The 13,901-nt window shown below is 40.5% G+C and overlaps 1 protein-coding gene across 2 annotated transcripts in view; it reads left to right on the forward strand.

Annotated features, from left to right (window-relative positions):
* Positions 1-13,901, forward strand: part of LOC126427376 (coatomer subunit beta') — a 174,490-nt gene that overhangs the window by 32,993 nt on the left and 127,596 nt on the right. For both annotated transcript variants that reach the window (XM_050089724.1, XM_050089723.1), the window contains exons 4-5: positions 4,724-4,872; positions 10,371-10,569. In XM_050089724.1, the coding sequence (XP_049945681.1) occupies positions 4,724-4,872; positions 10,371-10,569 (348 nt within the window). The remainder of the gene's footprint in view (positions 1-4,723; positions 4,873-10,370; positions 10,570-13,901) is intronic.

Genomic DNA, 13,901 nt, shown 5'->3' on the forward strand with positions numbered 1-13,901 from the left:
AAAATTTAACGACATGGAGTTACTAGATTTTCACTGCCTACCATTGTTATCTCAGATTGTTTGTCTCGACTGCCCTTACATCGTAAGAAGTTATCATTTACACACTGTGTACTCAGTAAAGTTGTTCTGCTGTGTATCTTGTGTCCTCTTTCTGTAAATAATGTAATCTAGTCGTGTACCCTCTGTTTCAAAATTTTGGAAAAAAAATCGATCGTTTACAGTGAATTCTCTGTAACTGTTTAAAAATTTTAATATAAAAATTTAAATGTAAGTAAGTGTTCATAAAGATCTCCCGACAATGTTTGTGACACATCTCCTGAACTTTGTGTCGTACAGTGGAACAATTTTGCAGGTAAATTCATCGGTATATGTGTGTTGTGAGTAGAGTCTCTAGGAAACAAGTTAAAAATGTAATGTTGTGTCTTATGCACAAGTTTTACTGCATGAACAGCAAAAATGTAATTATTGATAGATGTTCTCCTTTCATCATGTTGTGGAAGGCGTCAACAACAAAGTCTCGTAAATGTTGGAATCAGTTATGCTGCCTCGAGACACACACAGTTTCTGACCGTAGTACTTGTCTTACTGTATTAAATTTTAACATAGTTTGTACCTCAGGAAGATTGGGAATGGGTAGCTACTGGCTCAGAGGGAAGCAGCAAGTACAACTGTGATGAGTTCTTTTACCCTTCGAAATAAAAAGAAGTGTGATGTAGTTTCTAAAAGACGCCATGAGCATAATTCTACGATGGCATGTAACCAGAGTGCGTTGCCCACTATGCAGAGTATTCGTTAATTGCTTCACTGGTTCCACACCGTAGTGTTGAAATGGTTCAATTCTTCACCATGTCGAGCTTCTCCGTCTGTTTATCACTAAAAACTGAAAATGTAAAACCTCAACACTAGTGCAGCATTGGCATATATAATTCTATGCATATTAATTGAAAGCACTAACACATGACATTGTTATTAATGGTCTGCTTATTCTCATGACTTGAAGAGTATTGATGCCAGATGTCATTCACAACTAGTTTCAGAATACATTCATAATGATTTTGGTTACATACATGTACAATGATAACGATTCAGTACTTAACTGCTTACCTGCCATTGTCTTTCCATTAACACAGTTCTCACTAATTTTGTATTATCGTTGTGCTATACAGTTTACGGTGTTCCCGTAGGATTTCACCTGAACAATTGACATAATCTGTGCTCCTGTGAATATACTTTCCAACTGTCACATCCACCATTCTGACTATTTATAGCCTTCCCCTGTGGTGTTAACTCGTAATTTCAAGGGTGTTTTTTCTTGTCAGTTAAAAGATACATTAATTAATAACAACAAAGAAAGAATATTATGTAGGTAACCATGCTGGGTTTCTAGGACCAATTATTTTATGTCAAAAATGATTTATATTCTTGAGTTTTACAAAAACAGTAGGCACTACTTTTTGCCATGATTTCATGTGCATCAAAATGTCCTCGGGTTCCAATAGCTGACATTTACAATTTATTTAATAAAAGTTTCAATTTTGAATATTTCCCTTAAACCAAAATACAGGAATCTTAAGAACATCACTGTGTCCAGAAAATTTAGTACATTGATATTGTCAAAACAAAGTTTAGGAAATAATACAGACTAAAAAATAGGTGGTCTCTTGACATTGTATACTAATTAATCAGTAACTCTTGAACTATGGAAATTTAAGGGGCTCCGGAAAGGCTCAAAATCATGAAAAGTTCATTTTTTACTTCTTTGCGTTTTCTGAATCTGCAGACTACTACTTTTTAATAGATATATAATTTATTCAATTCCGAAGACTACAACTATTTTTAAATTTTTTTTGAAATGTGTTCTACATGGGCATGACCCACTGTGGCGCTGTTAAACTGCTGTCAAATGGTGTTATTATTAACGTCCGTGTTAATCAGGTACATTTTAGTGATGTGAGATAAAGCATGTGTTGTGGCTAACCTGTGATGGTTCAATATATATCGCTGGTGTGATTGTCGATTGTTTCATGTTTATTTACTCTGTCGTTATCTCGAAAATATTCGTAATTAATTCTGTTTCTTGAGTCTCTGTTTTGTTGAAGTATAATAATGAGTAAAAGTAAAGTTATTAGAAATTCTCTGAAGGCTTTTAAGAAAAGGAGAAATGTTGGAAAGCCAAAGGTATGTGTTATTACTGTAAACAATAAAGACGATAACCAAGTGAGTGAACCTAACCTCTCAAGTACACCTGCCCATAGCAGTCAAAGTGGGAAAGAAAATACTTCACAGAAGAAGCTTGGTTCAATGAGTGAAAACTATGAATGTTTTATGGGCGAATCGGATGTGAATGAAATATTTGCTATGTCGGTTCTCAAAGAAATTTTTTCAAACTGTGTAAGATGTATTCATTGTAGTGAAGTTGGTCTGGAACTCTCCATAATAAAGCACGTAGGACTTGCTAGTGAAATACAACTGAAATGTGATAAGTGTTCATACATGACCACCTTTTGGAACAGTGTTGCAGTAACTGCAACTGAAGAAAATGGTAGCAAAATCTACGAACACAACAACGAGCGATGCTTGCTTTAGACAAGGAACGGCTTCGGGCTGCAGACGGGGCTGTAAAGAGTCTAGAAATACAAGCAAGAGTAAACAGGAGGAGGAACAAGAGGAAGCTGGAGGAGGAGTTTGCAGAGGATGAAGATAATCCATCCTATGGACCTGGAATGCACTAAAAAGTTAATCCAATCTTTGTCGCTTGATTCCCAAAACTTTTATTTTCTCATACTAATTACATGTTTTCTAAGGATCTTCCAAACATATTTGTTTCAAACTTTCAGTAAATGTTACACAGTACCTTCTGCATAATTTAACACAGCCTTTTTCCAAAAAACTGTATATTTTTGAATATATAAATAAAAAATTGCAAAAAAATGTTGAAAATTTTCATTACAATTGAAAAAAAAATCATGTTTAATAACTGAACTAAAATTTTGTAAAATCCCTGTGTTAAGTTGTAGCCCATATTCCAATAAATAATCTGTAAAAAGTTCAACTTCCTACCTCAAATACTTTGTGAGGAAAGATGTAATTTATAAGCGTTATTTTAACATTGCAAGTATAGGGCGTTCCAGAGCCCCTTAAGACAAGCAATTACTTTCTCTGAATCAGGAACAGTCGGTCCACAAAACTGACTAGGTTGTTGGTTCTTTTGACACACATTTTTGTACAGTGATGAACTTATTGTGTCTTGAAATTGTGACATCTTCTGAACTAACTAACTTTAAGAGAGAACAGTTGCCCCACAGTGTTTGGAATTGGAGAAATTGTGTGTGTGAGAGTAAGAATATGAAATACATTACCAGATGGAAAGTTTATAACTACACGTACACATGTGGTGCAATTGTGATTCTGTAGTTTGAATAATTACACTGTGACGTCATCATCAGCCGAATGGTGCATTATCTGAAGACGGCCTACTTCTAGAGGATGAAACTAATCGTATTTTTAATAAATGACTGTGTGATCAAGACGTCTTTACTAATTTTACTTTACTGATAGATTGCTGTTCCCAATAATGTTGTCTAAAATTCTCTTTAAATGTGTGGTATAGTACGATAGATAATCACTCAATTGGGCCTGACGCATTGCTACATTGTCTTGCAGGTCCCCTTTACACAGATCATTCTGGTAAATGAGCATGCATCATTATTGAAAGACATTGCTATGGCTGTGGGAATGGATATGACCTTCCAGCAGGATGGAATCCGTGCACATTCTAGTCGTCAGGTGACACTTTATCTGAAAGTAACATTACCTGGAAGATGGAATGGCAGAAACTGTTACATTTATTGGCCATGTAGATCTCTGGGCATTATTCCTTTGGATTTCTACACATGGCAATTGTTGAAAGGCAAAGTCTGCATAGAAAAAGCAAAAACAAGAGATTAATGATTCTACGGGCAATGAATAGTGACTTCCTTTTGAAAGAATTCCAAGATAACTTCAGAAGAAAACTCAAAATGAATTGTAGTTAGAAGTGGAATTTATGAAAATCAACTTTGAACTTAAATCATTTCTCTTTGCTTAACACTCTCTGCAAGTGTTTGTTCAGGTTGAATTCTAACAACTGTATTATATGAACACCTTTATGTGGCAGTTTTAGGTGGGGGTGCTCGGGTATGTGGTTGTGTAAGACTCCAGTGTAGCTCAGGCCTCAACTAGCGTATCTAGAACTTTGCAAACCTCGGCAAACAATTACGCCATAGCTGTTGCTGGATGCTGTGTGTACTCCACTTTGCTTGTTGCTTCCTTTTCTTCTTTTGAAATGAAGAGACTAATCCTGCCCCATCACAGGGTTCAAACATGACTCTACACCAAAAGAAATTTGCAATCTGTGTGAGCTTTGTGTCAATTCTGCTTTTGTAGAACCACAAAACACGAATATAGGCTGCCAGTCCTGCAAGGTTTAAGTGGGGCTTGTTCTCCTGCACTGCTTCTCATCCCTCGAATGCTTTACATTCTTATTTGTTAACACCCACGGCTGAGTGCCGTGATATAATGTGTGCATAATGTCTCTGTAATCGATAGAAACTGAAAACACCTTATATGAAACATTTTATTTGTGTTTGTCTGTACTAACAACTCCTAAAATGTTAAGTATTCTTCCTGAAATACCTTCTGTAAATAACAGGAGAGTTCAGAAGCAAACACGGGCTTGTTTCAGATGACATGATGATCAAGCTGTGGAACTGGGAGCGGCAGTGGGCGTGCCAGCAGGTGTTTGAGGGCCACACCCACTATGTGATGCAGATTGTCATCAACCCCAAGGACAACAACACCTTTGCTAGTGCCTCCCTGGACAGGACTGTCAAGGTGAGTCAGAGACACGTGAGGCCGATCTCGATCACACTACTTAATATCTCGATTGCAGTGAGAGCCTTTTGCCGATTTTGCTGACGGAAGAAATCCTTGCTCTTAGTGTGTTGTTAATAATTTGAGGACCGGCCTATCGGGACAGTTTGGGTCCAGAAAATCAGCAGTTTGTTCCATTAGTTAAAATATTATTGGTACATCTTTGAGATACCTCAAAAGGGCAATGCATGCTAAAAAAGACAAAGCTCCAAGGTTTATTTTTCATCCGTATTTTAGTTCTGCGATAGTTCCCAGATCTTACAGTGGTGGTAGCAGAAAGTGAAAACTTGCCTGGACAGCTGCACTTCTTAGCATGCAGCATCTTGGATTTAGGGAAGTGTACTTGTCTCAGATTGAATCCACCCAGCAGATGAACAATGCAGGACTAATGTGCTTGAATGTGGTTTTTTAGGCGAATGTTGGGCTGGTACCCATGTCTTACCTCAGTTACACAACACACAGTCATTTAGAAAATTTTCGCACACCTTCACGGGGAATAACACTATATGCAGACACTTTGGGTTCATGAATTTGTCGTGGGGGGGGGGGGGGGGGGTTGCTAATAGTTGCTCTAGGGACAATTTCTACAGACTGTTCCCTGTTAGATATTTCACCCTCCTATTCAGAATCATTCAGCTCTTTCTCTAGGGCTTCCAAAACTTTTTGCTCACTCAACAGAATGCGATGTATTTGTAGTGGAAATATAGCAAACAGCAAAAAGCCAAACCTGACAAGTACTCGCACAAATTTCACGAAAATGTAAGCACCCAATGGCTGAGTCAGTTCTGACAGCACCTGTTACATTTGCTACTTCTTACATCAAAATGATTTTGCAAACTAACAACAGAGGGCAGCACCTGCCAAGGCAGGGATAGTGAGGTGTCCGTACGTTCTCATATAGAAGTGGTCCAGTTTTTATACAATCGGTGGCTTGCATGTTGTGAAACATCACAGCATGATATGTAGGTCGTTGCAGTCCTTTGAATGCAGTGCTGTGGTCCAAGTTGTGCTCGGGTTGGTCGTTAAAGTATTAAACAGTCTTCAGTATTCTACTCCCCCTCCCTACCCCATATGAATGAACTTCGTACCTGTTTAGAGTTGAGAAACTGAAGATCCAGGGCAAGTGAAGGTTTTTCGAATCTGTAAGGAAAATGTTTTTGGTGTCAAATGGTAGTTCTTTAAGTATCCCCACACCTCTTTGTCAACACCCCCCCCCCCCTCTCGTCCCCCCATATCATCACACACCTGCCCCAGCTGCAATATAAGGGAGCACCAAAACTTTAGCTTGGAAGGGCAAGTGTTGAAGGTACCTCCTGCATCTCTTCTGCATGTTTTATTGTGGAATTTAAGGTATGTGATTACAGTTTTTTCACTGTGGCGGAGATGTCTAAAAAGTTTTTATGTACATTTTTGAGTTAATTTTTTCTCTACGTGAAGTGGCTATTTGTTATCTGTTTCACTAACAGGTAGCCTGAAAATTCCCAAGGGATTAAAATTACCCAATAGCGAAAAAGCTCAAAATAATGTCTATTTAAAAACATAAACAAACAAATAAATAAGTAAAACAGAAAATAAGGATAACATAAACAGGACAATGACTTCCCTCAAGAAATGTATTTTCTCCACAATTCAATCTACCATCCCCCATTCATTAGACTCAATCTACCCACCTAATATTCAGCATTCTTCTGTGACATTGTATTTCGAAAGCTTCTGTTCTCTTTTTGTCTCTGCTGTTTACCATCATCATTTCACTTCTGTATAAAGCTATACTGCAGACAGATACTTTAAGAAAAGACTGTGTAACACTTCAGTCAGTTTATATTGTGCCTGTTGAAAAGATTGTGCATTGACCACCAATCAGTTGTCCACCCAAATGAGTGGCCATTGCAAAACTGTGGCTCAGAACAGAGTTGTAACACTCCATTTTTGAAGTTTTTTACAACTTACATTGTATGCAACAGTTTAGCTTTTCTTATATCTGTAATTTTTGTGCAGTAGTTTGACTATTCACTTTACCATTTGTAGGTTCATGTTGCTTAACAGCGATGTTGTTATCTGAGTACATTATGTATCCTTTGTTGTGATTGACTGACAAAAGTGTGTCAGAATCTAGATTTCAGTCCTTCGGAAGCTACTGCGCTGTCTTTAGTGGAATTCATATTTACAGTTCCCTAATACAGTGCATATTTTCTTACGTGTTGCCACACGCTGAAACTCCTTCCAAAATGTGTTGTTTTTCAAATGGTTGCATTTCGTTTAGTGTCATGAGGTTCTACACTGGTGTGTAAAACATTTACTGTTCAAAGAATTCAACTTTTACAGTTCCTAGGGGAGGTATATAGTTACTCACCAGGGAGGAAAAAACGTGCTTTCATGCAAGTTGTAGTGTATTTTCACCCAGGAAAAAAGTGTATTTTTAACCTGGAAATCCGGAAAAATCCATGATTTTTTACCCCTCAGCATTTAAAAGATGAATAATAATAATAAAAAAGATTTGAAAATTTTCTGGAAATCAGAAACATTTATAATATTACACACTGAATTTATTATACACTTCTTTGTGCTGTAGAGAAAAAGATCCTTACGTTGTTTAACATTCATTCACAACACTTACAAATCTCAATTTTCCCTCAATGGCCGAAACAAGTAGTAATCCTAGGGAGCCAGTTCAAGGCCTTAGGGTGGGTTAGGTAGCACTACCCAACATCGTGTCAGACTAAAACACCCCTGCAGCAGCACAAGCTGCCAAGCCTTAATGTGTTTATCTTCACAAATGAGAAGAATGGCACATTAGTGTTTCAGGTATGATGCCATCGATAGTCTTTCCACTCACTGCTCCACCAAACCACCACCTGATGGGCTCACCCCCTGTGCCCAGCCACCGACTGCACTCCTGTCAAATGCAGATTTTCAGCAGACTTCACACAAATGTTTGTGAATACTGGATTTACCCGAGTATAAGATGACCCATCCCCACCCCTCTTTCCCATAGAGTTCTTGAGAAAAATTTATTTTTAACAAATTCTGACCAATCGGAACTACAGACTGTTTCATTAACGTAAAGAATCTGCCTAAAAAGTTAACATTACACCTACTCTGAACTTGCGCGATTTATTGATAGTCTACATTTTGATAACAAAAGGAACTGTTTACATTAATTTTTATCTTCATTGCCTTTTTTTGTCCACTTAGCCTGTCATATGTGGTATCATCCTAACAGGAAAGCTGTGAAACTTAATTCTAACAAATATCTGGCTGTTCCTTTTGAATATGTTGCTATTTCTGAGGTTGGGTTTACCATGGCAACTGAGAACACAGGTGGTTTTATCAGAATACATATCGGATTTCCCTTCTATACTGACGTGAGGATGTTATAATGTTGCTTAGAATGTTACAATGTTGCTTGCTTCCAAACGTGTTGTCTGCCTGCTGTTCTCTCATCGACTTTGCAAAGTGGACAGTCGCCACACCCCGTTTTATTCCCGTTATACGTCACGGTGAACATCGACAACATTTGTAGCGCAGAGTACTGCATACGGGACTCGCCTTTGGGAGGATGACGGTTCAATCCTGCGTCCGGCCATCCTGATTTAGGTTTCCCTAAATAACTCCAGGCAAATGCTGGGACAGTACCTTTGAAAGGGCACGGCCAACTTCCTTCACCGTCCTTTCCTAATCTGCCGAGACCGATGGCCTCGCCGGTTGGTCCCCTCCCCCAAACGACCCCAACCGCCGCTATCCTCTGTCTGTACCATTACCGTTTCCTCTTTTTGAGTGTCCAGTTTTAAAGTCAGTTCAAATCCCACTACTAACGGACTCAGAAAAACTGCAGTTTAAACATAGTAGGTTTTCCTAAAAAACCAAAGAATGCGGTATACATTCCCGTGGTTGGCAGTGTGATGTGATATGCTGTGTGCTCCCTACTCCGCTCCCCACACTGCTCTAGTTCGCGGCCAAGCTTGTGTCACTACCCAACCCATTTGTAGTGCTGTGCTTCAGCGACTGAGGAACATGTGCTGCAGTATCTATTAGGGCGCAAGACATATGTAACAGCAGCAACTAATACACAATTAAAAGATCACTGTCACGATCCAGTCGGATTTGTGAACTTTCACTTGTCCTGCGATCTATTGACACCTGTTTGTACTATTCCCATGGTGGGTCTCACTGCTGTAATTTATTCTCGCAATAATTACAGCCAGTATAATGCAATTGAATAGATAAAAAATCTACTCATCAGGAGAACACACACGTAAAAATAAATAAAGTAAAAGTTTTACTTGTGCAAGCTTTCAGAGACAGTGGCTCCTTCTGGCAGGAGGATTGAAGGGGAGGGAAAAGGGGTGAAGGGAAAGGAACTAGAGTGCTTCAGAAAAATGGGTAGAGTTCGGAAAAGTCACCCAGATCCCCAGATCAGGGCAGAAGTACAGGATGGGATGAGAAGGAAAGACAGAATGTTGGGAACTGCACTGGACAAGATTTGAAAACCTGAGAGCTTAAAGGTGTAAGATAGGAGAATATGGAAGACAGAGATTACTGCTGAAATATAGTACACGAGTTAATAAAATTGATAAACTAAGTGCATTTTATGTGGTGGAGATGGAAGGGGGGGGGGGGTGGAGAAAATAGACAGGTCAGAAAATGAAAGCTGTAGAAAACTAAAATGGAGCGAAGAAAGGAGATGTTACTGTGAAGAAATGTTGACACGGAACAAATTAACGTAAATTAAGGCGAAGTGGGTGGCGAGAACTGAGGACGTGTTGTAGCGCCAGTTCCCACCTGCGGTAGTCTGAGGAACTGGTGTCTGGGGGAAGAATCCAGGTGGTAAGGGTGGTGAAACAGCCATCGAGGTCACAACTCTCTTGTTGAGCAACACACAATATCCTGTTTAGAGTATGCTCTTTCCTCCTGTGTTTCACAAAATTGTCAAATTCTAAGCAAGGCAATAGATTTTTGTAGTGGCTACTTCATAGCTTTTCGCCTCTCTCTCACACTAGCACCGGGCGAGTCAGGATATTTTCTGATTGTTCGAGCAACAAACATACTGTATCGAACGCTTCAGTGTATTGGGAAATTTTGAGGTGGGTATGATTTGGCAGAATGTCGACGGGATCCGGCTGCATACCCGGAAATTATTAGAAGAAGAAATACTCCGGGAAAATTTCAGAAGTCACATGATTTGCATAGTCGTGCCCTTACGAATTCTTCAAAATAAATTTGCATTATTTTTTGAGCAGTCCTCGCACGATGTATTCTATATTAGTTAGGCCGAATGAGGTTGTATTCTGAAAGCTTGCAGTGTTTTCAGTCTTACCAATGTGCCTTCCCACAACTCGATGCCTCAACTTCGTTAACAAATCTGTACTGTTCTAGTTTATATCACTGTTACTGCCGACAAGTCCCTACCTCTGCCGTACCGCTTCCTCTCACCTGAATACTGTGCGCTCTACCCGCAGGTGTGGCAACTGGGCTCCCCCACCCCCAACTTCACGCTGGACGGCCACGAGAAGGGCGTCAACTGCGTGGACTACTACCACGGCGGGGACAAGCCGTACCTGATATCGGGTGCAGACGACCGCCTGGTGAAGGTGTGGGACTACCAGAACAAGACGTGCGTGCAGACACTCGAGGGCCACGCGCAGAATATCTCCGCAGGTATAAATACGCAGTGCCGATATACGCTCATTTTATGTGACCGTGTGCTGGTGATAGCAAATGTGTTTCTTCTGTATACAGGATGTTGTAGGAGGAATTGTCAGTGTTGAGGAATATGGCGGGAACAGTCATTTGAAGCAAAAAAGACTAAAGACAGAAAGGAATTACAGACGTTGGTTGTGAGTAGTTGTCGATTTAAATCGATGGTGAAACTTCAAAACTTATGCCAAACTGAGATTCGAAGTGAATCACTTGCTTACTAGGCAGATGCTGTGGCCACTGAGCCATCAGGACACAGTGGTCATTGCAGTTGCTCAGACTAACCTAGCACACCTCCTGTCAGACCCAAATTATCAACATGCCCCCACACTATGAATGTAGTGCCCCTTGCACATTTTGCTAATGCTTGTGGTATTTTGCCAATTCCCGTAAGAGTTTGAACCTGGTGTGAATCTGCGTTGAAGACATCATTGACCGTCCTCACCTTAATTAAGTATATATGTGGTGTCGGTTCTTTCGGATCTGTCCAAAAGAACAGACACCACATACGCAGTAAAGACTAGTAAATATGGACCCTGAAATGCATAGCATTAAGATCTGTGAGCACTTCATCTTCAATACTGTGAAACAAATCTGTTCTAAGGAAAGCTATTTGCGTTCCATATTTTTCGAAGTGATAGTCTGGACCAAAATGAGAAAAAATATGTTCAGTAAACGCAGCCCCTAATGTGCATACCTTAAGCGCTCTGACCACTTGTTCATCTTTGCTATTGTGAAACACGTCTGTTATATTAAAAGAGTGCTCCTGGTGCACAAGGTATGCATTTTAGAGTCCGTGCTCGCTAGGCATTTTTGCGTTGAGTGAGTGTTCTCGAATACTGTCCGTTCCTCTTGGGACAGCCTGTATAAAAATATTTTTAGTCAGTCATTATTACTGTGATATCTTTTTGTATGAATGTTTTTGCAGGAAATATTTGTTATTAGCACCCAGATAATTTTACAATTTGGACGACAACATAACAGCCTCAGAATGTTAGTTTTTGTTGCTATATCTGGTCTCCAGTGGCACTTTTGTTCTCTACTCCTTCATTGCTAGTGTATCAGCCAGAGGTGAATTTTTCTTTTACTAGACAGTTGAGATACCATTAGACTTAAATGCCCATTAAATTGGTTCTGTAATTTTTACATATTCTTAACTTGTACTCCTTTTATAGCATTCTGTTAACCAGACTTTTAATATTTTGAAAACTAGTAATTCTTTTATATGTTACATCTTTCTGTGTTACTGGTGCAGGAATGTTTGCTGATGAAAAAAAAAAAATGCAACTCCAAAAAATAAAGTAATGAAATTTGAGGAATCTACATCTACATTTACACTCTGCAAGCCACCCAACAGTGTGTGGCGAAGGGCACCTTACGTGCCTCTGTCATTACCTCCCTGTCCTGTTCTAGTCGCGTAGGGTTTGCGGGAAGAACGACTTCCGGAAAGCCTCCGGGCACACTCGAATCTCTCTAATTTTACATTTGTGATCTCCTCGGGAGGTATAAGTAGGGGGAAGCAGTATATTCGACACCTCATCCAGAAACGCACCCTCTCGAAACCTGGACAGCAAGCTACACCGCGATGCAGAGCGCCTCTCTTGCAGAGTCTGTCACTCGAGTTTGCTAAACATCTCCGTAATGCTATCACGCTTACCAAATAACCCGGTGACGAAACGCGCCGCTCTTCTTTGGATCTTCTCTATCTCCTCTGTCAACCCGACCTGGTACGGATCTCACACTGATGAGCATTACTAGAGTATAGGTCGAACGAGTGTTTTGTAAGCCACCTCCTTTGTTGATGGACTACATTTTCTAATGACTCTCCCAATGAATCTCAACCTGGTACCCGCCTTACCGACAATTAATTTTATATGATCATTCCACTTCAAATCGTTCCGCACGCATACTCCCAGATATTTTACAGAAGTAACTGCTACCAGTGTTTGTTCCGCTATCATTGTACAATAAACGATCCTTCTTTCCATGTATTCACAATACATTACATTTGTCTATGTTAATGATCAGTTGCCAGTCCCTGCACCAAGTGCCTGTCCGCTTCAGATCTTCCTGCATTTTGCTACAATTTTCTAGTGCTGCAACTTCTCTGTATACTACAGCATTGTCCATGAAAAGCTGCACGGAACTTCCGACACTATCTACTAGGTCATTTATATATATTGTGAAAAGCCATGGTCCCATAACACTCCCCTGTGGCACGCCAGAGGTTACTTTAACATCTGTAAACGTCTCTCCATTGAGAACAACACACTGTGTTCTGTTTGCTAAAAACTCTTCAATCCAGCCACACAGCTGGTCTGATACTCCGTAGGCTCTTACTTTATCAGGCGACAGTGCGGAACTGTATCGAACGCCTTCCGGAAGTCGAGGAAAATAGCATCTACCTGGGAGCCTGTATCTAATATTTTCTGGGTCTCTGGAACAAATAAAGCGAGTTGGGTCTCACACGATCGCTGTTTCCGGAATCCGTGTTGATTCCCACAGACTGGGTTCTGGGTTTCCAGAAATGACACGATACGCGAGCAAAAAACATGTTCTAAAATTCTACAATTGTCTAGGTGATATATTTAATGAATAAGATTTCAAGAGCACACGTTAATGTAAATGTGAGATAAGCCATGTGAAATGCTGGTACATTACTAACCAGTGTAACTGCCAGAATTGTGGATGCAAGCATGCAAACATACATGCATCGTGTCCTACAGATGCTGGATTCAGTTTGTAGGATGGAATTCCATGCCTGTTGCACACAGTCACTCAATGCAGGACTGCTTAATACTGGTCGTAGATGACGCCGGAGTTGTCGTCTGACGATGTCCCGTGCGTGCTCAGCCGGACACAGATCTGGCAATCGGACGGGCCACGGCAACGTGTCGGCGCCCCGTAGAGCGTGTCGGGTTAAACGGTGGCGTCTGGGCAAGTGTTATCTTGACGGAGAATACTTCCGGGACACTGTCCGTGAGTGGCAGCACGACGTGTTAAATGGCCACATTTACGTACAGATCTGCAGTCAGGGTGCGTGGGATAACCTCGAGAATGCTCGCGCTGTCGTGTGAAATCGGACCCCGGACCATAACTCCAGGTCTAGGGCTAGTGTGTTTAACATGCAGATAGGTCGGTTGCAGGTCCACAACTGGCCTTCTTCTAAGTGACGATCACTAACGTGGAGGTAGAACCAGCTTTCTTCAGAAAACACAAAAGACCTCCAAACAGCCCCCCCCCCCCCTCCCCGAATCCTCCAACTCTGCTCCACACCACTGAAGTTGCAAATG

The sequence above is a fragment of the Schistocerca serialis genome, chromosome 11 (genome assembly GCF_023864345.2).
Source record: "Schistocerca serialis cubense isolate TAMUIC-IGC-003099 chromosome 11, iqSchSeri2.2, whole genome shotgun sequence".
Taxonomy (NCBI): Eukaryota; Metazoa; Arthropoda; class Insecta; order Orthoptera; family Acrididae; genus Schistocerca; species Schistocerca serialis.